The following is a 25,964-nucleotide window of genomic DNA, read 5'->3' on the forward strand; positions in this document are numbered from 1 at the left end:
AATAGTCATACTTTTTTTCAAAGGAGGAACAGGTGGGCCTCAAGGCCTTCTCCCCATTCCTCTTTTCATCCTGACAGCAGCTTTGTGAAGCAGGCTAGGCTGGGTGATGGTAACTGGCCAAAGTCACCCATGGTTGAGTGGCGATTTGAGCCCATGTCTCCCAGGTCCTAGTCCAAGACCCTAACCACTACACCACACTGCCTCTCAGGCACACTGTCTGGGGCTGCTGAGAACATGAAAACATCTGGAGGGCACTCGGCTGGCTTCTGCCCCCTGCGCATGCTGAAACAGCCCTCCATAAAATTTCTGACGAGCTCCTCACCTCCATATCCAACAATATGGCACTAGATCATTGCTACAATCTCTCAGTACAATCTCTCCTGCTTGACTCCCTTTTTACCCTAGGACTTTCATGTTTCTTTTTTATTCTATTGTCATTATTTGTAAGCGATTTTTTTTTTTACTATAAAGCAGGGGTCAGCAAACTTTTTCAGCAGGGGGCCGGTCCACTGTCCCTCAGACCTTGTGGGGGGCCGGACTATATTTTGCGGGGGGGGGGGGATGAACGAATTCCTAAGCCCCACAAATAACACAGAGATGCATTTTAAATAAAAGCACACATTCTACTCATGTAAAAACATGTTGATTCCCGGACTGTCTGCGGGCTGGATTTAGAAGGTGATTGGGCCAGATATGGCCCCCGGGCCTTAGTGTGTCTTCCCATGCTATAGGAGCAACTACAAACAAACTGAAGTTTACAACACGCAGCACAGAGCAATTGAAACCCCCAGCAATGTAAATCATTCCAGGGGGGGTGTTAAATGCACAATTGTGTGGGTGTTAAATGCACATGAGAGTCATTTCGCTATGTTCTTATTGAAGCCAAGTATGACCATACTGTATACTCGAGGAACAATGGGATGATTGTGTTCTGCCCTATTAGCACAGGAGATAAAGTGATGCCAAATTGCACACACAAAATTGTCCTGTGTGCTTTGTCCCCTGATAACCTTTTAACGCTGGGGAGATCTTTTCAAGTGAGGCTGCTTGCCATATTTTTCTAATAACTGAGATTTGTCAAGGGGAAGGTTTCCCCAGAATTTAGCAGCAGACACCAAAAGGTGAGTTACAATTGGGTTTTGAAATTGTGCTGCTGCAGTAGAAGGAGGTAAGTGGGGAAAAGGCAGCTGTCTGGAAGTGGGAAAGTGGGGAGAAGTACTGCTCCCCTTGGAAAACAGTTGTCTCCAAGAGGCTGGTGTCTTTGGGAGGTCATTTTCATCAGGCCTAGGCCCACCTGGCACTATAGACATCAGTCCAAACCTGCCCACCTTAAGTTGTACCTGTGATGGGGAAGTGAGGATATAAGGCCAACCTACCAGGGGTGACCCCAGAGGAGTTTGTCTCTTTGGGGTGCAAAGAGAGCTCACCTGTTTCAGTGTGTGTGTGTGTATGGGTTTCTGTGTGGTGTCGTTTGTCTATTTCTCTGGGGGTTTTGCTGTGGTTTTTTTCCTGGGCCATTTCTGAGGTGAGAGGCTTTATGTTTTGATTTGATGTAATACTTGTACTTCTGCTTTTCCAGCAGCAAATGTTGAGTTCCAAGTGGCACCAAAAAAAGGCGACAATTAGGATAATAGAATTGCGGAGTTGGGAGGGACCTTGAGGATCATCCAACCCCCTGCAATGAAGGAATATGCAGCTGGGGGATCGAATCTGCAAGTTTGGCGTTAGCAACACCACGCTCTAACCAACTGAGTGTTGCAGTCACTGCAATATCAAACACAGCAGCAGATAAATATAGCTCACAACAAGAACAGATACATCAAAGCAATTAATACAATTAAGTGAAGTCACAGTATAATTCAAAATATGTGGCTTGGATTGGTGTAAGTAAAAGTGGTTTCATGCTTCTGAATGAAAGTGTTCCCTTCCTGGGTGTGAGGCAGGAGGGGACTGTGGATTTTTTGTCCCAGGATAACTCTCTTACTGGAGGCTTTATGGCGGCTTTTACCAATGCCTGTCAAAATATGTCCATAAAACCTATTTTCCCCAAGCCTGGCGGCCTCCAGATGTTTTGGACTACAAATCTCACCAGCCTCAGCCAGCCAGGTCACGCTCCCATTAGCCCCAGAACCGTACCTGGTTCTGCTGGCTGGGGCTGATGGGAGTTGTAGTCCAAAAATCTGTAAAGCACCAGGCTGGGGAAGGCTGGAGTTTTTTCTGACAGATCGTACTGCGCATGCTTCATTTTGCCACGGCCTGTTCCTCCTCCAAATGAACAGAAGGGGCTGTTTTTCTTGGGCGGCAGGCAGGATGAGTCCATAGATGCACCAAAGTGTAGAGAAACATGTTGCTGGAGGGAAGGACGTGCTTTTCTACACACTTACCTGGGAGCAACTCCCATGGAACTTATGCTTGAGTAGACATGTGTAGGTTTCCTCTGTAAAATCCCGGTTTTCTTCATTGTTTGGGTAGGCCTCACAAAAAGGAACCCGGAAGTCAGATACTTGATGTACATCTATAAATTGGCAAGTTTATGAAAAGACTAGAAACGTAGGACTTGGGGTTTTTTTCTTTTGTGCGCAGGCGCGTATTTGCCCTTTGATTTCTTCCGACGCAAGCGTAGTTTGAACCGGGCAAGATCTGGCGTGCGCATGCGCTTTACCGGCTCCCTCCCTCCTCTGGTTCTGAAGGTAAGCGTCCTTTTCGCACCCCCTCCCCACCCGCCAGTCCCCAATAAATGGGGCAGGGAATCTCCCTCTGTGGATCAGAGACAGTGCTCTGCGATGAAAATATAATGTATAATTGCAAGTTTTCATTCTTATTCCAATATTTATTTTAATTTATGTTGCATTTTAATGTTTGCAATGCTCACCCTTTCCCTCTTGTTTGCTTTCAGCGGTCCAAACTTATTTTATTTGCTTCTTGGATTTAGATGCCCTTTTTCCTCTGAGGAGCTCAAAGTGTCCTCTGTTCCAGCCCTCCATTTTATTGTCACAACCACGCTGTGAGCCATGTTTGGTTTGGACTCGATAGAACTGGGCTTTGAACCCAGGACTAGTCAGACACACTCCAGCTGCCGCATCACTCCTTGCCTTGTTACCTCTTCTTGGGTGGGTGGGGGAAGCAGCGATTGGCTGCATGCCGCTATTGATATTTGGGGAGCGTGCTGTGTGCACTGAGGGGGCTGTATAAAATGAAAAAAACATTGCAATTCAAGTCTGAGCCAATCCATATTGCCGGAATAGCTTGAACCCACCCTCACCCTACCAGCCCTCTCCAGTGTGTGTGTGTGTGTGTGCTCTGCTCTACAAATTTGATCCAGGTTCCTAACAGTTTTAATAAGGGTCTACACACACACAGACGCAGGGACGCAGGTGGCGCTGTGCGTTAAAGCCTCAGCGACTAGGACTTGCCGATCAAAAGGTCGGGGGTTCGAATCCCTGCGGCGGGGTGCGCTCCCGCTGCTCGGTCCCAGCGCCTGCCAACCTAGCAGTTCGAAAGCACCTCCGGGTGCAAGTAGATAAATAGGGACCGCTTACCAGCGGGAAGGTAAACGGCGTTTCCGTGTGCGGCTCTGGCTCGCCAGATGCAGCTTTGTCACGCTGGCCACGTGACCCGGAAGTGTCTCCGGACAGCGCTGGCCCCTGGCCTCTTAAGTGAGATGGGCGCACAACCCCAGAGTCTGTCAAGACTGGCCCGTACGGGCAGGGGTACCTTTACCTTTACCTTTACACACACACTTGGGGTTTCTTTCAGATTCCTGCATCCTCCTTCTGAAAGATGCAGGGACATGGCAACATACATAGACAGGCAGACAGAAAGTCTTGCAGTGACTCCATGGAAAACAGTGTGACTTGAGCGTGGCTTGTCAGTTTAGCATAAGAACATAAGAATTTGCTCCACTGGGTCAGACCAATAGCCTATCTAGTCCAGCATCCTCTCCTCACAGTGGCCAACCAAATGCCTCTTCTGGGAAGCTCCCAAGCTGCACCAAGCACAAGAGCCCTCTCCCCTGCTGCAGTATTCAGAAGCATTGCTGCCTCTGACTGTGGAGACAGAGCATAGCCATTGTGGCTAGTGGCCACGTTGTCAGCTCTCAGCTCCTTCCTGGGCAGTGCTGAGTCTCCTGCTCCCTGCCAGTGTCTCTTTGGGAGAAGATAGGGCATCTCCTCTCTAGCCACATGAGCAGGACCTCCTACCCCAATCTCTTTCTGTGTCCTTAGAAACCTGGACCATGAACACAGCACAGGGCACTGTGGGCAGCGACCCCGTCATCTTGGCCACTGCCGGCTATGACCACACAGTTCGCTTCTGGCAGGCCCACAGTGGGATATGCACCCGGACCGTCCAGCACCAAGATTCTGTATCCTTTTGATGTGCCAGCTGTAACAGGCCTTTGGCTCTGGTAACCTTACTTAGTGTTTCGCTATAGCTACGTGGGCCAGCCTGTTCTGTCTTCCTTAACTACATTTGCCAGCAGGTCAATGCTCTCGAGATCACCCCAGATCGGAGCATGATTGCTGCTGCAGGTAAGTGTGGTGTATTCCAAGAGCATGGAGGTGCAACCTTGTCTTTCCAACCTTGTCTCTCCAAGGGCATGATGTCTGTAATGCTGATGGCTCTGCCAAGGAATTGTGAGACATCTAACAGTGAATTCTCTCCATGATCACAAAGCTATGGCCTCAGGAGAAGCTAGGGAGGTTATTTCCAGCCCAGAGAAACACCCCCATGCTTGTTAGTTGATGTCAGCCCTACCATCAGGTAAAGTGAAGGAAATGCAACATGCCCCACAACACTGCCCTGGTCATTCCTTTCCCCTGTCCTTATTTGGAGTTGATCGATTACATTTATATCCCACCATTTTATCCAAAGAGCTCAAGGTGGTCCCATGGTTCTCCCTCTCCTTATTTAATCGCCACATCAACTCTGTGAGGTAGGTTAGGCTATGAGGCAGTGATTAGCCCACACGGTCACCCAGTGAGATTCATGGCCAAGTGGGGATTTGAACCCTGGTCTCCAAGGACCTAGTCTGACACTTGAACCATTACGCCACACTGGCTCTCCAGTTAGGATGGGAGCAGGGCTAGGAAGAAAGGACAGACACAGAAGAGGGGACCTTACTGTTGTTTATAGTGTTGGGATTTACTGTTGCAGGGATTCCTGGTTAATAAGATAAACTGCTTACAGTTCATAGAATCATAGAGCTGGAAAGGACCTCATAAGTCTAGTCTAACTTCCACTAAGACATTTATTCCTAATAAAGAATAACTTTGCTTTTAAACCTCCAAAGTTTAGTTGAAACCCTGCTTTTGAACCCACCGGTGTAGGTCCTACCTACCTGAGTATGAGCAAACCAAAATAAATTTCACTTTGCTGTCCCCATCTCCTTAATACTTGCCACTGCAGCTGAAGGAGAATGACTGCTTTAATCTTTTGTGGGAGTTCTTATTCTGCCAGTTGCCCGCAGAAAATTCTGTGCAAAGGTCAAATTTGTGCTTTTGAACTAGCAATGAACTAGTTGGGGGTCTTTTGCCCAGGCTATCAACACATCCGTATGTATGACTTGAACTCCAATAACCCAAACCCTGTTATCAACTACGATGGTGTCAGCAAGAACATCACCTCTGTTGGCTTCCATGAAGATGGTCGCTGGATGTACACGGGAGGTGAGGACTGCATGGCTCGCATCTGGGACCTCAGGTAAGCCTCTGGAGCTCTGCTCCTTTCCATAACCCGGAGAAAGGGGATAAAGAAAAGTTTTTCTCTTGCTCTCACAGGAGACCTGGTGAAGCTGCATGTTGGAAAACTCAGGACAGAAAAAAGAATTGATTCATCATACAGTGCACAGTTAAATTATGGAGCTTACACACACAGGAGGCAGTGATAGCCATCAAACTGGATCGCTTTAAAAGGAGATTAGAAAAAAATTAGTGGAGAAAATATTGATAGCTATTAGCCGCATCGGCTATGCTTTGCCTCTGTGGTTGGAGGTAGAAATACTTCTGATGTGCCATTGGCCTGATACAGCATCAAAGATCTTCTCATGACCATGGATCTGCAAGGAAAGTCAGCGAGTTTGATGATCTGCAAGATACACAGGAGTTTCTTTCCTCAAATCATGCTTAAGCAGCATTGTAGGCAAGAAGGCAGGTGTTGTGGGGTCATGGCCAATGGTTCTTGCAGCCTAAATCAGATGCTTTCTCAGTTTAGGCTGGCACCACAGAACTGGAAGAGACTTGAAGTTTGACTCCCAATGCAGAAACAAGGTTGTCTGAGCCAAGGGTTTCCTAGCGTGACCTCAAGCAAAACTCCATTCCACTGAGATTAATGAGCTTTCCTTCCTAGCGAATTTATTTATCTATAAGAATATTTAGATACCAACTCGCAAAAAAATATGGTGGTGTACAATAAAATCATTTAAAACATCCAGAAATGGTAAGATCATAGAATACAGAACAAACAACCAACTCAAAATTAAAAGTGGTTATCTAAAGTTTTAGGATTGCAGCCTGCATGCTGAATCTGCATCTAGTGGCTTGCCAGTTTAATAATTCTTGACAGTCTTGTTTAATGTTACAAGAGAAAGGAGAGTAGAAGGAAGAGGGGGAGAAGTCCAGCTTGTCTGACCTAAAGTTTGGGAGCTTTGGGAGTGAACAAACTGCTGATTTTCAGAGGGGTTGCTGTGTTAGTCTGCTGCACCTTAAGGCAAACAAATTTATAATGGCATAAGATTTGGAGACAATATGCCACCTCATTGGATGCATGAACTGTTATCCTGAGTTGCAGGAGTGGATATATTGAGGGTGAATTTTAAATTATGATGGGGGGGGGATGTGGATCACAATGTAAGTTTACCCTCTATGTAGTTCAGGAAGAGGAATCTGCACATTTAGGATGTGATCCCCTAAGCATTGTTTAATGCGCTCCACTGAGGGTTTGCCAGGAGATGTTTCTTTAAAATATAAGATCTGATTGCATAGGAGAATTTCCTGGTGAATGAAGTTCACAAAAAGTGCTTTGGAGCTCCCTGGAGTAATGGCAGTGAAGGGGTTATGCTTTGGCTCACCTGTCATTCTGCCTGCATCTGTTCTGTTCCTAGGTCCCGCAACCTCCAGTGCCAGCGCATTTTTCAAGTGAATGCCCCCATCAACTGTGTCTGCCTCCATCCCAATCAGGTATGAATCACAGAATTGTAGAGTTGGAAGGGACCCCAGTGGTCACCTAGTCCAACCCCCTGCAATGTGGGAATTCCAGCTAAAATAATTGACATGTGGCCATCCAATCTCTAGTGAAGGGGAGTCTGTTCCACTGTCGGACTGCTCTTAGCATCAGGAAGGTCTTCCTAATGTTTAGTTAGAATCTCCTTTCTTTTCATTTGAATCCATGGGTTCAGGTTTTCCCCTCCGGAGCATCAGAAAACAAGCTTCCTCCATCTTCCATGTGGCACCTCTTCCAATATCCGAAGGTGGCTCTCATATCGCCTCTCACTATTCTTCTCACCAGGCTAGAGAAACCCAAACCAGTCAACATGAAGCCCTCCCATCCACACATTCTAGATACTTTTATTTTCTGACATTCCTATTCCACCTTTCGTCCCTTGTGGAATCCAAAAGGGTGGGTTTGTGGGTTTCCAGACAGTCACCCACCCAGGCACTGACCAGACCCAGACCTGCTTAGCTTCAGCAGGGAGGTGGCCTCATGTGACTTCAGACCATCCCCTGGGAACGTCTCCCCTTTCCATTCAGTCTTCCAAATGGGGATTTGCAGGGTCTGTGGTCTTGAGGGGTGATGGCCCTGTTTGTGTGTTTGTCCACAGGCAGAACTTATCGTTGGGGACCAGAGTGGGGCCATTCACATCTGGGACTTGAAGACGGACCACAATGAACAGCTCATCCCAGAGCCGGAAGTCTCTGTCAACTCAGTTCATATTGATCCTGATGCCAGCTACATGGCTGCAGTTAACAGTTCAGTAAGTGCTGGCTGGCTTTGCGGTGCACAGTGATGCGCTACAGCCTGCCTATTGCTTCTCTGCCAGTGTCTTGTTTAAAGAGTCCACAGTGGCTGTGTTTGCATGTAGCACTAAACCAGGGTTTGTTTTAACCATGGTTTGTTCAACAAACCATGAGTTGCCTGACAGAGGAACAAACAAGCCACCCAGAGTTTTTGTTTTCCAGATGTTCTTGCCTCGGGCCACTATAGCTCAGCGAAGGCCTGGGGTGGGGTGGTCAAACAAATCATGGTTAAGCAAGGCTCCTCGGTTTGCCAAACCATAGTTACCTCAAACCATGCTGGGCTGGGTTTGCACATGCCAGTTAGGTTAACTATGGCTTGGTGTCATGTGACAACCAGACCTAAGCCTTCAAGGGATTTGGCAGGCAGATGGCTTCTCAGATGTTTCATTCCCCTCCCATTGCAGGGAAACTGTTACGTGTGGAATCTCACAGGTGGCATAGGAGACGAGGTGACGCAGCTCATCCCAAAGACCAAGATTCCTGCACACAGCCGCTATGCTCTCCAGTGCAAATTCAGCCCAGACTCCACGTGAGTAGGACTGGTTTTCTAGGGTTTCATATGGTGGGGGCGGGGGACGGCATTCCCAGCCCTATCTGCAGATGCCATAAGGCTGCCTGCCGGCATAGCAGATTCTCTTACCACTGAGCTACAGACCTTCCTTATAAGGATTCTTTTTGGGAACCATAACTATGGAAGCTTTCTCCATTTAGTGCCAGTGTGGTGTAGTGGTTAGAGGGTTGGACCATGACCTGGGAGACCAGGGTTCAGACCCCCACTCTGCCATGAAGCTCACTGGGGGACCTTGGGGGAGCAGTCACTGCCTCAGCCTCAACCTACACCAGAGGGTTGTTGTGAGGATTAAATGTGGAAGGGGAAAACTATGTATGCCACCTTGAGGAGGGGATGAAAATAAACAATACATTCTTTAAAATCCGGCAGTATAAATCGGGACTTTATGTTATCGGTTATTTTGGGTGACACTTCTAGCCCGTGTTCCACCTGCCTTGCCCCACTCTTGACTAGTCTTCCGTCTTCTGTTCCAGGCTTTTGGCGACCTGTTCTGCTGACCAAACCTGCAAGATCTGGAGGACGTCTAACTTCTCTCTGATGACGGAGTTGAGCATCAAGAGCAACAATCCAGGGGAAACCTCCCGCGGCTGGATGTGGGACTGCGCATTTTCAGGGGATTCTCAGTACATTGTCACAGGTGAACAAGGGTGGGCCCACCTTTCCCTGGAGAATGAATAGGATGGATGGCAAGGGACATTAAGCCCCCTGTGGCCAGGCTAAGCTATTTTGGTACCTTATGTAGAAAATCAAACGATGCCCGTCTCATTTCTCCCTCCCACCCTACTAAAAATACGAAGATTTTGAACAACGTACACATTGTTAAACAGTACAGTGGTACCTCGGGTTAAGAACTTAATTCGTTCTGGAGGTCCGTTCTTAACCTGAAACTGTTCTTAACCTGAGGTACCACTTTAGCTAATGGGGCCTCCCGCTGCTGCTGTGCGATTTCTGTTCTCATCCTGAAGCAAAGTTCTTAACCTGAGGTACTATTTCTGGGTTAGTGGAGTCTGCAACCTGAAGTGTCTTTAACCCGCGGTACCACTGTATACAATTCTATAAATGCTTTATGAAGTAGCTCACTAATTGTTACGGCAACCTTGTAAAGCAGTTCAGTGGCATCCATATATTGCCGATTGTTGTGTGTGTTTGTATGTGTGGCTTCACGGTGTCCCTTTTCCTTCCCCAGCCTCCTCTGATAATCTGGCCAGGCTCTGGTGTGTGGAAACAGGCGAGATCAAACGGGAATACAGTGGGCATCAGAAAGCGGTCGTCTGCCTTGCTTTCAACGACAGCGTCTTGGGCTGAGAAGGCTGCGCTCACAAGATTGCTGCAAGACTGGTTTTTGTTTTTTTGGTCAGGTGTTCAAAGACTGTGTTGCCACCCACAGCTGCCTTTCTGCAGAAGAGCCAGATTCAAGTAAAATTGAAGCCACCTTAACCATCTTTGCACAGTGGCAGGCAGTTTTAAAACAGAACCCCCGGATTTTGTTTGGCGTAAGATCTTTGTGCAAAAGTATCGCTTAACAAAGAGTGGTTTGTAAGGAGAAACTGTGACACTCAGCACCAATGTTACTGTATGGGATGGATCTCCCAACAGAGGGTTTCAACTTGCTCTCTTTGGGGGACCACTTTTGTTTAGGTGAGGCTGCCCTCTGTTCCTTCCATTCACCTTTGCCCAACGTAAATGGCTAAGCGGACATTCCAACTAATGTGCATACACCCCCCCCTTCTCCCACGCCAGGAGCAAAGGGAGGCGGCCTCTGTTGCAAGCTTACCACCTCCTGCTCCAGAAGGCTCACTGCAGTTGGAAGAAAAATGGTTTACCCTCATTCCTTTCGTGGTTATAAACTGCTGGATTGGATCAGAGGTCCATCTAGGCCAGCTACACCAGTGCGAAGCTCACAAGTAGGATGTGAGCACAGGAAAACTCATGACTGTGATTCCTGTTTTGCGGGGGGTTGGACTAGATGACCCTTTGTGTCCTTTCCAACACTGCAATTCTGTGATTTCCCCTCTGCTCCTGGAGGTTACTGTCTTGACTAGTAGCTTTCATCTTCCATGAATTGTCTAGAGTAGACCCCTCTCAAAGCCATCCAGGTCAGTAGACATCACTGCATCTTGTGGGAGCGAATCCCCATAGTTCTGCTATAACTTTCTTCTGCCCCTCCTGAATTTTCCAACATTGGCATCATTGGACAATCCGGGGTTGGTGGGGGGCAGCATTATGGGAGAGCGAGAGTGTTTTCTAACTGAATCAAGCTGCAAGTAAAAATGCAGCTAGGCCTGACATTCAATGCTGGAGCCAGGCGGGGGGAGAGTGAGCAATGGCTTCTCCCCGGAGTTTGGGGGGCGGGGAGCGCACCCTGTTCTAGGCTCAGAAGTGCCTTTATTAATTAGATTATTTAAATGCAGCCTTCCCCCAGATGGTACTCTCCAGCTGTTTTGGACTACAACTCCCATCAGCTCCAGCACCCTATGGCAATGCCATCTGTGACCGACGTCGAGTTGTAGTCCGAGAGCACCAGCTTGAGAAAGGCTGGTTGCGTAACTGAGCTAGCCAAGCAGTGTACCGCTGCCATCCTGGTCCACAGAATTGGAAAAAAAGGACTGAAAGGGGCATCCAGCAGGGAAGTGTGCTTGGAGAAGTGCAAGCGTGCTTTTAGCCCTGTGGGGTGGGACACAGGAGTTCTGGGTTCCTCTCTTTTCTCTCTCCTTCCCTTGCTGCTATTAACACACATCTCAAGCTCTTCATTCCTCATTTTTTGTGCTTTTAATTATTGTCGCACATGCACACACACACACCAGGGTAGCTCCTTAAAATGAGTGGTTTGTGGTTTTTCTTAAAAAATACTTTGATTTACAAAATGTTTGTTTGACTCAGATTTTTAACTGGATCTACACCACGCAGTTTCTTCTCCCCACAGGCAATTATTTACAGGCTTAGAGCAGAAAGGGCAACACTTTGTAAATAAAGCAGGAGTATACATATACATACAGTATACACACACACACAGATGTATATACTGCCATCTTGACTGAGTGTCGCTGTAGTTCAAGCTTCCTCAACCTGGTCCCCTTCAGATGCTGTTGGACTACAAGCCCATCAGACCCAGGAAGCACAGCTGTGCTGATGGGAATTGTAGTCCAAAGCACCCAGAGAGCACCAGGTTGGGGAAGGTTCCTGTAGCCTTTCTTGCCCAATCCAGAGCCCTGAATTGCAACGTGGGCTTGGCGGAGACAGCAAAGCCTTGCCCTTGTGTTCAAGTAGAGAAGAGCAGAGGTGCAGAGGGTGGTCCAGGCCATTCATTCGGGAAGGTAGTAGAAGCAGATGGAGACACAGATGTTGTTCGGAAAGCAGATGTCGATGCACAGGTAGATGAGCCGCTGCTTTGGAGGACCTATAAGGAGAACAGGTGTGCGGCGGGTGCGGTTAGTGTATGGACGGCATCCAAATGCAGAGCATTTACTATTAAAACTGATTATTTGGGGGGGGAGGTTGCGTATTAACGCAACTCTCTTGCAGAATCTGGGAAAAGGCAACCACTCACCTTTAATAATTTTGCGTATTTAAATTTCAAGAAGCAGATCTCGGGCTCTGCTGCTTATACATCTCCCATCCAAGAAACCACCTGCAAAGGCTCCAGTGTTCCAGAAAGGGTGTCTCCCCACCTCTGAGCTCTTAAGACAGTGGGAGACACACCAGCTTGTTTAGCACTTCTCATCCAAGGGGAATTCAATCTGAGGGACTGGAGCTCTGCTCAGCAGATTGAATGCAAGCCTGAAAGCTCTTTATTGGATACCTGTTGTCCACCTTTCTACATGGTCCTCAGAATACAACCTGGTTTGGGATTATTTTTATTTAGCCTAGCTGAATAGGCATGCTGAGAGACAAGAGTTTTTGAATTAATTAAATCGCTATCCCACCTTTTCCATGAGGAGGTTTATATGCCTCTTCCTCTTTATTTCATCCTCACAACATGCTGTGAGATTCTGCCTTATATAGTCATATCTAGTCCATGAAGCTCAATGTTCTTTACACTGACTGGCAGCTGCTGTCCAGGGTTTCCCAGACTTACCTAGAGATGCCACTTACAATTGAACCTGGGACCTCTTGCATGCAAGGCAGATGGGCTACCATTGAGCTACGATGACCCTCCCCCAGCTTGCTGCGTCTGTTAGGGGCTGGGGTCCAGGAGGCCACTCACCATCTTTTTTCTTGACCCAGTAGATGGGCGCCTGCCCACACAAGGACCTGACAGCCTCCCCTGCCTCTTCTGGTCGCACCTGCCTCCCTGGCACGATCCCCAGGAACTCACGGTAGTACTGGGTCCTGTCGTTGGGAAGCGGAAGCTGATCCACCTTGGCAGGAACAAGAAGCACCAAGTGTCAGGGCTCTGCATTCCTTAATCCTTCATTAGTGATCATCAAAAGGAAGCACTGAACAGATGCTGGTATAAGCCAACCTTCACTCCAGCTGGTGCCCTGCAAAGGTTTTGGTCTACAGCTCATATCACGGCAGTGCTTGCTAGGGATGTTGGCAGTTGCAGTCAAAAACATCTGGCTAAGGCAACCCAGTCAGATGTGCAGGGTACGTTATTATTATTTGAAGGGCACCAGCTTTGAGAAGGCTGGTGTGGACAGATGAACACCAGCATCTAGTTCTTCCAAGGGGTCAGGGACTGGGGAGCTGCAGTTATGCCATTGCCCTAGGCCACACTGACCTGTCCTTTTTTTAAAAAAATTGTAAATATTTTATTCGTCTTATAATAAAATGGCATTGTTCAACCTCAACAAAACATGCAGAGCATTGCATGCATCCACCCATAAGTCACATATGAGAAAGAAAAGTGGCAAGTGACTGAAACAGTGAATGCATCACCTTCAACTATCCGTGGCATAGCCTCTCCTTTAGTAAGTGTGAGGGGCTGGAAGTCTGACGTTAACAATCTTATTATTACAACATAAGGGCCTGCTGGATTAGAGCAATGGCCCATCTACGTAATTCAGCATCCTGTTTTCAGAGTGGCCAACTAGATGGCCCTGCAGGAAATCTGCAGGCAGGATCCAAACACGAGAGCCCTCTTCCCTCCTGTGGTTTCCTGCAACTAGTATTCAGAAGCATTGCTGTCTCCAACTGTGGAGGCAGAGAGCATAATTGAAAGCCCCCTTCTCCATGGAATTATCTAATTCTCTTTTAAAGCCATCCAGGTTGGTAGCTGCCACTGCCTCCTGTGGGAGTGAGTTCTATAGTTTAACTTCGTGCTGCATGAAGAAATTGTATATTTTAAAGATTTATTTCCTGCCCTTCACCCCAAGGTCCCTAACATCACTTCTGTTTACACAGCTGACATATGGGAACCAGACCTTTTCAAAACAGTCTTTCATTAACAAGGTTGCCGGGTGTCTCACATTCCTCCCCATTTACTTTCTTCCAAAGTTCTGGGGGAGCGTTGGCAGAGCTGGCCAGGAGCGCTGCCTCCCTGCTAAATGGAAGTGGGGGAGGTAAACCAACTCCACTGAGCTTTGTCCTGACGTTCCCGGCAGAACAGGGGCCTCTGTCTTTCCGAAATCAAACCTCTGCCCTCGCCCCTCACCTGAAGCCATTAACATTTTGTCTGGAGGGCTCTTATGCATCATTACTCAGACTTATGCTGCTGTGGAATCACTGACAAAAGCACCTTTGTTTCCTTGGCTTACTTCAATTGCCCACGAGCTGGAAAGAGGGTTTCCTCTCCTTGTCTCTGGCCCCCTCACCCGCCACTATGTTACATTTTCGTCTCCTTTTCCTTTTACTTAAAGGAAATGGATAGGAGTAACCCACTCATCTTGGCTTAGAAGGCACAGAGAGAATAGTTTTTCTCCCTCTCTCATAACACTAGAACTCATGGGCATCCATTGAAGCTGAATGTTGGAAGATTCAGGAAGGATAAAAAGAAGGAAAGCTTTTCTTCATGCAGTTAACCTATGGAACTCACGCCCACAGGAGGCAATGATGGCCACCAACTTGGATGGCCTTAAAAGAGGATTGGACACATTGATGGAGGAGGAAAAGGCAATCCATGGCTACTAGTCACAATGGCTACGCTCTGATACCTTGCTCAGAAGCAGCAATGCTTCTGAAAATGAGCTGCTGGAAGGGACATCTAGCTGACCACTGTGAGAACAGGATGCTGGACTAGATGGGCCACTAGCCTCAAGCAGAAGTGACATCGTATGTTCTGAATGCCCAACAGGGCTAGACAAAGACATTTTGCTGTTGACCAGAAGGTTGGTGTTTTGAACCCACCCAGAGACAGCTGTGGGAAGGATTCTGCATTGCAGGGGTTGGACTAGATGACTCAAGGGGCCCCTTTGAAATCTACAATTCTATAACCTGTGGCCCTCCAGTTGCTGTTGGGTTTTCAGATTCAGTAGCTGACCAGCAGTCAGGGATGATGTCAGGAGCTGGAGTCCAGGAAGATCTGGAGGGCCAGAGGTTAGGCACTCCTGATTAAGATACATCCTAAAGGGAACGAATAATTCCCCTTTTAAAGCCTAAGTTAGTGTCTTTCATCACCTCTTGTGGGAGATGAAATATTCCTGGCTTTCCAGGTGATGCTTCTTCAAAATTCATTTAAACTAAGAAAATAGACAAAAGACTATAGAGAATCTGGATTCTATGGAGGCTGCTTCAGCATTCTGTGCTTACCCTGTGTTCTGACAGGTTGAAGGACATCTGGACAGTGTCTCGGTCTCGGTCATCCATCATCCGCAGGTAGCAATTGTTCTGCTCTGAGGGCTTGTAGCAGACGTAGCCCTGAACAGAAGAAACTAGATAAGCCTGTTTTGTTTGTTGGCAGGTTGCTTGATCCACTAAGTGAACATAGTACTGTCCTCTCTGCCTCCTGTAGCACCAGCAATGCACTTGGGGGAGCTAATATGTGGCCCGTGAGAGATGCTGGACTCCCAGTCCCAGCATGGTCAGTGGGCAGAGATGACAGGTGCTGTGACCCAGCATCACCTGAAGGGCTGTGGGTTAGCCACCCCTGTGATATATTCTCATAGTTGTTGTTTTTCCTGAACTTCTCTCAGGCACAGGCTATGAGAGTTGCTCCAGTGTGTTTCATTTGCAGAGAGAAAGATGCAGAGGTTCCTGATCTGGAAGCCACATCCTTCCTCAACTGGAAGTTTTGACTTCCAATACTGATTTTGTGTGTGTAAATACATACATGCTTAGGGGCTTATGGCTGTGTGCAGAGGAAAATGTACTCTGCACATGCCCCTGGGCATTTTATTCTATCAAAGATTCCTGGGATGAAGCCTGCTCTCTCTGTGTGTGTCTTCTAGGGGGCCTGCATATCCAACACTGCTCAGAGCGGCTGAAATTTCTGTATAGCTAGACTGAAACCCACACTTGTTCTGGGGGCCTCTTGCACATCCAGAGGGATGCTCATTTAACTGAGCCACTTGAGCAGCAGGAGGGCAAGAGGTGGCTTGCTCAGACATAGTTCACTTTACTATTTATAACGCCGGCTCCTCAGTGCTCCACCACACTCCTTTGAATGCCAGGAAACTGCATCAGATTCCCCTTTATTTATATATAACCTGTTCATTTAAAAAATCTGTGGCACTTGACGAGGATAAAGGAATGCCACAAATATTGCTTCTTTACCATCTCAAAAATCCTGGGAGGCAGAGGATTTCCCATTCAAGTGGCTTGGCCAGGAGCACTCGCCAGCTTCACGGCTTAGGTGGGCTTTGTGGCTGCACCTGCAACTTCTCAGCATTGTGCACCCTTTCCCCATCCCCTTCCTCACAATTTGGAAAGGCAGGGACCACCAGGACACTCACATTCTTGTTGTCAAACAAGACTGACGTTGTTTGGTTACTTGGGGAAGTTATGCAATAAGTAACTGTGTTCTTGGACTTGTTCATGAAAGCCGACTGGTTCATCCGGGACCCTGGTCGGTTCTGGAAGTTTAACCGGACAACCTGCAAAAGAGGCTATGAAGATATGCAGTGTTAAGCCTGGGTGGGGGGTGGGAGAAACTGCCTGGGCTATCAGCTGCAGCAAGATTCTGTGTGCTCCCCTCCTTGGTCCTGTTCTTGGGGATGTGTGTATAGAACAGCTAAAGATAGTCATGGCAACAGCCAGAAAGAGGAAGACTTACGTCTTTCAGCTCTTCAGTTGATGTTTTAATGGAGTGTTTGCAAGGAGGTTTGCAAAATCACAACTGGTGCAAGAAGGGAGACGACAGGAGTAATTTACTCTTTCTCAAAACAGAAGAACATGTTGCTGATGCAATGCACAGGGCAGATGAAAGAAAATGCTCTCATGTGCAACACATACTTGTTCGTACATAAATCATTGCAAGAATACAGGGAAGGGGATACAGATAAAGAGTTTTCCAGTGGTAATAATATAAAGCAATAAACAAATCTAAGAAATCAAATCAAGTCCCATTGAGTTCAATGGGACATATGGTACTCCCGGGCCAGCATGCTGAACAGCCTTCTCTCAACCTGGAACCTTCCAGCTGTAAGCTCATGGGAGTTGTAGTCCAAAGCATCGGTGGGGTGGTGGAGTGGGCTGGTTGGTTGCACTGTTGGGGAAGGCTGGTATAGAGGACTGCAACCTTATTTTGCTGATGACTGATGAACAGTTTCAGCCACTCCCTGCAGGCAAAATGGGATGGTGAACAGAGTATTGCATTCCCCGGGTAAGAGAATCTCCTTACCTTGGGAGATGTTTTTGCGAAGCTGAGAGTTGCTGCCACAGCAATGCAGATAATTCCACAGATTAAAATGACAGAAAGAACAACCCAAAATGTCCTGGAAGGGCTTTTGGATTCTGCCGGTAAGGCTCTCTCCTAAGAGCCAAGATAAGCCCATCAGTCAAACAGAAGCCAACAAGTTGAACATCAAAAGTATTAGTGGGAAACACCACATGCAACCTTCATTTGAAGGACTCCAACCCTTTCCTATTCTGCTTAGGAAAATGAAGTACAATAAAACGGCATGACAAAAACGCAAACATGGATGTACTTGATGGATACAGAAGGTGTTGTTATGCGATATAAGCAGCTTAGGGCTTGCCTACCCAGTTTATATGGTTGTAACCTGCCCTGGAACCTAAGGGCAGGTAATTAATAATAAATTATTATTATTAATAATGTTTTGTTGACATGAAAATTAACTCATTCTCATCCCATTGCTGGATGAGTGATCCCTGGTTTTCCGAAAGCTGTGGACTATTGTAAAGACAGGTAATACAAGGTATTCAAAATGTTTTTTGTCATGATCCACAGGGATTCTCTGGATCATACATCTTCCTCTTTCCCTTGGTATCTAAGTCTTTGTATTATTTTGGTGTTCAAGTTGTTACTCTGCAAAAGCATAGGGATCTCATGCAGTGTAGTTATCAGTTTTTGGAGAAGTCTGGCTTGATTTAAAATCTTTAGTGCACAGAACTGAAATTAAGACAGCAATCCTTTGCAGGCTTGCTCAAATACAGGTCCCACTGTGTTCAGAGGAATTTACTCCAAAGTAAAGGATTGCAATATAAGATATTTAGGCAGGCTTTGAAACTAAAATGTTTAATACTGTACTTTGCCTAAGTAAATGCAAGAGATTCAGAATATTGCCTACACAAAGTATAAAACAGTCTTCTTCAACCTTGTAGCTTTGATGTTTTGGACCTGTGCTGGCTGGGGCTTATAGTCCAATACATCTGGAGGGCAGCTGCCTGACAAAAAGTATTAGTTTAATGTTGACAGTAAGACTTCCTATAACATATATAAGTTCCCTAAGGTTATGAAAGATTTCACTAAGTTTGATCATTCTTGCCTACAGAGTACCTTCATTCTCCAGGAACACCAAGATCTGCATCAATAGTCCTGGGGTAGGAACAGCCGAGATGGTGCCCTTGTGATGTTGTGGGACCACAAACCACACTACCTTAGACTACTGGTATTGCTGGCTGGGGCTGATGGGAATTGGGGGCCCAACATCTCGAGAGCATCACATCGGGTACCCCTGTCCTGGGGCAATGAAAGGATTTGGATCAGAGCATTCTCTCAATTCCCTTTCTCAACCTGTATCATTCTCTCACTTCTACCCTGATCCCAAGACATCCAAAGTATTTTGGTGGCCCAAGTTGAGAACTCCAGGCATCCCAATAATGTGGGACACAATCCATTTGCAAGTTTTCCTGTGTGACTGTGCATCACTCCACTCCTTTAAAAGGAAAAATCCCAAGAGAAACAGATCAGGAACCCATTAAGGGACTTTTACTGTGCCAAGAAGTGGCAGGTGCTGGGTTGTGGGGAAAGAAAAGGCGGCAGGGTACTTACTGGACAGGGGGTGATGTGGGCCACAGTCTGTTCCTCCATTCTCGATGCCCTCTTTGCTCCTCTGACTCTGCCTTCTGACAGTATAGAGCTTGTGCATTATCAAATCCCTCGGAATCCGGTTTGAAACCTGAGAACATGCCCCATTTTACTGCCCACCCTGGCACCTTGACTTGGAGAAGGAGCCACGTGGTGGTGAAACGTTAGATGCTCTTAATGGTGGGAGGGAACAGAGGCTGCAGAAAGATGCTGTCCTGGGCACGGTGATGCTTTCGCTGTCCTTCCTTGTGAGACAGCTAACACATTCATGGGGAACACAATTGGGGGCTTTGTGTGAGACCTTTGCATTCTGGCAGCCGCCCTTGGTATGGGCCAGACATCTCTCTCATTTGGGGTGGGGGGAGGGAAGGAAGTGAAAACAAGTAGAGAAGAGTGCTAGGCTGCCCAGAGGTCTGAGACATCTGCTCCTGGAGAGAAGCTGCCATTCAGACCTGTCATCTTCCGAACCTCTGCAGCGCACAGAACCACGACTCTCCTGAATTAACACAGTCAGAAACAGGAAAAGGTTACTTGATGTGATTAATTATCAAATATAAATATATTTTTGTATTGCATGTCAAGCAAAGGCGTCTTTTTGAGGACTCTGAAGGAAGAGGAAGTAGGAGACAACTTTGCGATTTCAACAATTTGGGAAACTGGATTGTCCCATTTTAAGATGGCAGCATGGCCATTGACACCAATAATGATCAGGCTAGATGTTAAAAAACCCAAGGGGTTTTTTTTGCAGAAGGTGGTGGGTGGGAGAAAAGGTTGTTTCTCTCAAGCCATCCTTGCCTGCAGCTGGTCAAGTTTTAAGATGGGAGTGTGAGAGGAGCTAGCGCACATTAAAATGAGGTACTTTCAGGTGCTGGCAGTTTTCAAGTTGCACCTCAGCCTCCTGGGAGGAAGGAGGGGAGAATGGCTGATCATCCATGTCAGTAAATGCAAGTAGCGAAGTGGGCACATACCTATGATAGGTGGAGAACAGGAATAAAGAGAAACTAAAAAATAGAATCCAAAGGCCCATAGAAAGAACCTCGACTTGTAGAGTCAGTGGAGCAGCTCACCAGCACTGGCCCAGTTTACTTTGTTTCACGTCCAATGAAATGGCCTGAAGCCTTGGCTATTTCAACAGTGAGCTTGCCCCAAGATCATCTGGGGCAAGGCTATGATGACAGCTTGTCATCGTCTTATGAAGCACCTGCCATCTTTTGCTTCCAAGCTATTTCTTCTGGCAAAAGATCATACCACTGTCCTACGGTGTTTGCTTGAGGCCTATTAGAAAAAGGGGTGGGGACCAGAAGAAAAATGCTTTCATGCAGACATGCTCATTCTCATAATTAACACACACTCTCGTGCATTTCATGGCTCAAAGTTAAGGCTGGGCACATTTTCCTTTGGCACCATTTCCTCAGAACACCCATTCTGCTCCTGCTCAGCTGTGGCTAAACAGCCCTTTCATGTCTCTAAATAGCTAAAAGCAAACCAGTCATCAACTTTGCGATATGTAGCCAAATACCGGCTGGGGGTGGTGAATTCTTTAAGGAATGTGCTGGCTGAAGTGATGGAAGTTGTAGCACAAAACATCTGGAGATTTATTTTCACTAAAAATAAGTAAAAACATGCTAAATTAGATCTCTATTGCCTTAGGGCACTAATTCTGAATCCAAATTTTTTCAGAAATCCAAAACCTCCAGGGATGACGTGACAGGCAAACACAAGGCTCAGACCTGATGGATAAACCACAATTTGCCATTATTTTTGAACCTAGTCTCTATGTGTAAAGAGGTACGGAGTTCTAAAAAAGGGAGATTAAGGCTGCAACTGTAGACAATAAACTCCACTGACAACAGAAGGACCTATTTCTACACAAAGTTATATAGAATCGCTAGTCTTATTTTACCAAAAAACAATTCTCACTAACCTTACATTAGGAACCAGAAATTCAAACTATTAATTTGAAACGGGAAAGAACACACAGCCAATTTAAATAAAAGAAAAATCTTCCCACTGGTGTCTCCTGGATATTTACAACATTGCACAATTTAGCTCTCAAGCAGGTCTCTTCCACATTCGATCATGATGCTACCGACAATTCAAATGAAGCCTTATGGAAACAATTCCAATTTTAAAAAACAGGGTAAAAGGCTTATTTTGCATATTATTTTTGATGAACATGAATGAGGTTCACAGCATGCAAAATTAAAAGGCAACAACACAAAGAAAAAAGAGAGACTTCTTGTTTAATATGACTCAAGAACAGGACTGAATTTCCCCAGATGCTTTTACACAGACTGCTTGGTCTTTCACCAGCACAGTTTCACAACAAGGGAAGAAACAGTGAAAAGAGGTGAAAGGCTCTATTGCATGGCTAGTAAGTATGAGCAGTTGTTGACAGGTTTCTAAACAACATTTATCATATATGGAACAATTCCTCAATCTCCCCAGATTTGCATAAGCACAAGTCCTAGCAAAAGGACATCATGTTATTTTCAAGTCAGTCCAAACAGAAAGAAAGAAACCGTTTGCATTATCATCGAAGATAGAGAAAACCTTCAGGCTTACAAATCAGTTCAGCAAGCCTAAGAAGAAAAAAAATTCTATTGAGAAACAGATTATAAAGGGTACCTTGCTGGGTGGGGGGGGGGTGTTATTGTGTATCTTTAGCACTTCAATGCTAATCCTATAATATTTATAAATACAAAATATATTTCATGGTGGACAACACAATTATTGCTGCATCAAAAAGTGGCAAGTTCATGCAAGTTTCAAGTGTCTGTGATACAGGAAGCATAATCTGCACACAATGGATGTGCACACAATTTGGAAAATGAAAACAAACAAGCATCATCTGTTGTTTATCCAAAGTGAGTGCTGCTTTCATCCTTACATCTCCATATCAGATTTCTTCAGCTGTTATTACACAATTTGGAATTTAGTGTCAAAAGGACAAAACTACCCAGACACTTCAAGAGTGCATTTAATCATGTTTCCTACAAAACAGCAAAACAAAATGGCTTGAACTCCCATTTTCAGCAGACAATTGGTGCCAAGGTGGATCTGCAAAGGACTTCCAATGTCCTCTGAACAACCCACTATTAAGATCTTAATAGGAAGCACAGGACAAGTTACTGTAGTTGCTGGATCAGCACTGACTTCAAAATGGCTTGAACGCAAAATATTTATGCCAGAGGATCCCACAGATGGTACAATTTATGCTTGGGATCATTAACTACCACAACTTGTAGGAAGACCTTCATGTGACTGTGGCATTTTTGTAACTTTGCATGTGTAATTCAACCATTAGCAATTTGGGAATCCTCAAATGATCCTTACTGAAAATGGTACTTCACCTTGCAGACTGCGCAGGTATTGCTGTGGTATGTACTGTACTGAAGAACACAAGCAAGATCTTTTGGAAATCTATTGATATTTCTCCTGAACAATAAATTCTATTTCTGATATATTATAATTCACTTTTAAAATAGATATCTGTTCTTCACATCACTATATATATATATTTATATTTATACACACATACACACACACCCCTACTATCTTAGAGGAATACATGAAACACGACAGCATCTTTCGTGTTTTGCATATTGAAGCAAGTGCAAATGGCTGTGTGGAAAGGTGCAACAACAAAATTATTGAACACACAAGTGATTTTCTATTTCCTGAAATCACATCTGAAGCAGGCTGCCTAAAACCGGGACCTGAGTAAGCATCAAAGCCAAGCTTAAAGTCAAGTTCTACAGGTCAGAAAAGAGCAATTGCCCTCCTACTGCTCATTTCCCTGAATTTCCCACAGACGAGGATATAGTTTCCACAAAGAACCACAGTGAAAAGTTTTAAGAGAAGCTTGCCCAATCTCTTTACCAGCTGGGCAAGACTCTACCCTGATGCCATTAACACTGCGGTTGTTTAAGACATACTTAATGCTTCACAACATCTGAAAGCTAACCAACACAACACACTTCCCTCTTTGTTCCAAAGTGCATTTTAAAGGAATTTGTAAACAGAGACCTTGAATTCTAAGTTACACACTAAAAGTCTCTGAAGTTGCAAGCAGCAATCATGTGCATTGCAGTAACTGAGGTGATACTACCAGCCTCGAGCCACTGAGGGTGCAGGGGGTGGGGAGAAGATACATTTTAAAAGCTGGAAAACTTCCCTTTTTTAATCCTGGAGGGTGGGGAGAAGGTCAGCTATGCTATCAACATAGTAATCGGGGACTAGCTTTCTCCGCTCAGGACAGTCACTCTCTAAGTGACCTTTTACTTCTTCTAGGGTGGAGACCCCTGTGAGGGTCAGAAGAGTTGTCAAGCCACAGTTGTTGCCCATGAGGATGTCTGTGTCCAAGCGGTCGCCGACCATGATGGTGCGAGCAGGATTGATGTTGAACTCCTTGCCCACACACTCAAAGATGTAGCGGCTGGGCTTGCCGATGATGAATGCTTCACGCTCTGCTGCCGTCTCCACTGCTTTGACAAGGCAGCCAGTTCCTAAAAAGAGAAGCAAAGCAATTGTGAGCCAGATACAGCCCTGATGAACAAGTGCAAACCCCAAACTCATCTAAGTAGTCTATAAAGTCTGTCAGTGGGGGAAGCCAGCTGTGAGAACTCAGCTAAGTTGTACTATTAAAGAAGGCAAACACTGGTCATTTCCTCAGAAATGTTAAAGGCAAACTTTTAGGTCAAATCTGCCAAGCTTCACAAATGATCCCACCCACCCCCAGCCCACACGTCTATCCTAATCTCTGCACTATTTTAAAGTAGCTGCTGGTACTCCACAACAGCCACTAGTTGGTACATCCCACTGGACAACCCCCACAGCTAAAGACTGACACAGGATTATCATAACATGGTGTGTGACAAATGCTGAAAAGAGTTGGGAAGAGACCCAGTTGAGAGCAAAACAACTGTGAGGCTACCTTTAAGGGGCTGAGGTTCTAGAGCAGAGGGTATTTCCCCCCCTGAAGCAACTATTCACCCAGATAAAAGACATTAAACATTTTTTTAATGAAAACATCTGCCCACATATCAGGAAGCAGCTATTGTGGTGGGCCTAGCAAGGTCCTTATCAGAAAGGCCTCCACCTGTCTGCACCCAATCAGAACTTTGTCTTCATTTTAGGTCTCCTCCCTCTCTTTCATGTGTGTTCACCCACTACCAATAAAGGTTGTTGCAGTGTGCTGCCCACATACTGTAAAAGTACCGATCATGGAAAGCAGTTACCAATGTAGCAGGTCCTGAACTAGAGAGGCGAATGATCTAAGTATAAGGGAGCAGTCTATGTTCCTATTACAGCTCCCATCATTCCTCACACTTAGCCATACTAATGAGGGCCGAACAGGAGTTGAACAAATGGGCTAGAGGAAGCTTGGGATGAGGGTTAGTCTTGACATGAGATGAAGCTTTCTATGAAGCTCACTGATTTCGGACTGCGTAATCTATCTCAACAGGGTAGTGATGATAAAAATTGGGCTGGATTAAAAAATTGCTTCCAATACACGGTAAGCTAGAAGGATAACAAAACATTAAAAAGCAACATTCCTGCAGGGGAAAGGCAAGGGAAACACTTTGCTTACTTGCTTACTCAGCCTGTTTCCCTCTGGGCCCATCACATTCTGCAAGCACTCAGATATAGCCAGACACAGGCCACATTCACACCATACATTTAAAGCAGTACACCACTTTAATTAGTTGTGGCTTTGCCCAAAGACTTATGGTAGCCATAGATTGTTAAGGCTGCTGAGCTTTGCTAGACCACCATTTGCTTCACATAGTTACGATTCCCAGAGCTCCCTGGGAAGAGGGACTGATTGTCACGCTACACTGTGAACTGAGGCAACTAGAGGTCTACTGACAATTCTCGGCACCTTTAAACCACAACTCCCAGCTTTCTTTAGGGAAAACTATGGCTGTTCAAGTGATATTGTAGCGCTTTAAATGTGAGCGTGTGAACGTGTCCTCCGACACGTCCTGTGTTCGCTCAGCCACCTGTGCCCTTCCGGACGGTCGCGCTCAGCTGGAGCTCAAAAGCGGTCTGACGCACTTAAGCGCGCGGGAGCGCGCACACATACACAACAACACGCGTGTACGCACCGGGGACGGCGCTCCCTCCCTCGAGCGGCAGACGGTTATCCCGATTGGTTCCCACCAGGAGACACCCGTCGCGCATCAGGTAGCGCAGGGCCAGGCAGAGCTTGCCGTAGCTGAAGTGCTCGTCGTAGCCCACCAGCACCGCCCGTACAGAAGGATCGAGCGGGGCGCGGGAGCCAAAGTTGGCGGACCCCGGCTCGGGGGCGGGGCCCGTGCCCAGGTGCGCCACGCCCACCGCCTCCAGCTCGGCGCTGAGGGCGGCCCCGCCCAGCACGTAGGCGGCGCCTCCCGCAGGAAGGGCGTGGCTCAAGTAGCGCGCGGCGCAGTAGGCGGAGCCGAAGACCTGCCGCGTCTCGGCCGGCGGGAAGCCCAGGCGCTGTAACTTCTCCACGTAGGCCTGGCGCGTGCGCGAAGAGTTATTGGTCACGTAGCACAGCTGCTTCCCGGCGCCCGCCAGGCGGCCCAGCGCCTCCGCCGCCCCGGGAATCGCCGCCTCGCCCCGCCACAGCACCCCGTCGCAGTCGAACAACACCGCCTCCGCGTCCCGTAGCGCCGACCGCGCCGCGGCCGACGTTCCCAGCCGTTCACACCGCTTCGCCATCGCGGACCTGCTCAGATGGACGGACTGAGAGAAACCGGCGCTGCTTTCTTCTCACGACTTCTCCTCGACGTCGATTGGCTGGGAGGCGGCGCGAGCTGGCGCTGATTGGGCGGGGCCGGCTTTTCAGGCTCCGCCTCATCTTGCGCCTTGAGGGAGAGAGTGAGGTGACCGCTGCCTTTAGACCCCTGCCTGAGCCCCGCCCGCCGTAGCTGCTTATTGGCCGAGAAGAAGCGAAGCCACTTTGCTATTGGGTGAGACGCCGTCTCGCTTCATTTGCTCGGGCTTCGTCCGCATTTGCCAGGTTCCC

General features: G+C 46.9%; 3 protein-coding genes across 6 annotated transcripts; 1 reads left to right on the plus strand and 2 right to left on the minus strand.

Annotated features, from left to right (window-relative positions):
• The first annotated feature begins 2,346 nt into the window (after positions 1–2,346).
• On the plus strand, positions 2,347–11,447 carry MLST8 (MTOR associated protein, LST8 homolog). 3 transcript variants are annotated; one of them, XR_014163018.1, is made up of 10 exons: positions 2,569–2,690; positions 4,224–4,363; positions 4,478–4,529; positions 5,538–5,700; positions 7,100–7,175; positions 7,817–7,969; positions 8,417–8,541; positions 9,057–9,220; positions 9,770–11,165; positions 11,197–11,447. XR_014163018.1 is itself a non-coding variant. In XM_081888997.1 (9 exons), the coding sequence occupies exons 2-9, from the start codon at positions 4,235–4,237 to the stop codon at positions 9,886–9,888; spliced, it is 978 nt and encodes a 325-aa protein (XP_081745123.1). In that variant the 5' UTR covers positions 2,347–2,690; positions 4,224–4,234; the 3' UTR covers positions 9,889–11,447. The 3 variants fall into 3 exon arrangements, 2 of the variants coding, with proteins under 2 accessions (XP_081745123.1, XP_081745122.1); XM_081888997.1 differs by having other exon boundaries at positions 2,347–2,690; positions 4,481–4,529; positions 9,770–11,447; XM_081888996.1 differs by having other exon boundaries at positions 9,770–11,447.
• A 2-nt stretch (positions 11,448–11,449) lies between these two features.
• Positions 11,450–21,034, minus strand: BRICD5 (BRICHOS domain containing 5). 2 transcript variants are annotated; one of them, XM_081889009.1, is made up of 6 exons: positions 18,914–21,034; positions 17,300–17,431; positions 16,413–16,565; positions 15,271–15,378; positions 12,788–12,941; positions 11,450–11,980 (listed from the first exon to the last, which is right to left on the minus strand). In XM_081889009.1, the coding sequence occupies exons 1-6, from the start codon at positions 18,950–18,952 to the stop codon at positions 11,886–11,888; spliced, it is 681 nt and encodes a 226-aa protein (XP_081745135.1). In that variant the 5' UTR covers positions 18,953–21,034; the 3' UTR covers positions 11,450–11,885. The 2 variants fall into 2 exon arrangements, with proteins under 2 accessions (XP_081745135.1, XP_081745136.1); XM_081889010.1 differs by having other exon boundaries at positions 18,419–21,034.
• Positions 21,035–21,175: 141 nt separating this feature from the next.
• On the minus strand, positions 21,176–25,905 carry PGP (phosphoglycolate phosphatase). Its single transcript, XM_081889004.1, has 2 exons — positions 25,060–25,905; positions 21,176–23,457 (listed from the first exon to the last, which is right to left on the minus strand). Exons 1-2 carry the CDS (start codon positions 25,655–25,657, stop codon positions 23,132–23,134), a joined length of 924 nt encoding a protein of 307 aa, XP_081745130.1. The 5' UTR covers positions 25,658–25,905; the 3' UTR covers positions 21,176–23,131.
• Between the last annotated feature and the right edge of the window lie 59 nt (positions 25,906–25,964).

The sequence above is a fragment of the Podarcis melisellensis genome (assembly GCF_964234715.1).
Source record: "Podarcis melisellensis genome assembly, chromosome: 14".
NCBI lineage: Eukaryota > Metazoa > Chordata > Lepidosauria > Squamata > Lacertidae > Podarcis > Podarcis melisellensis.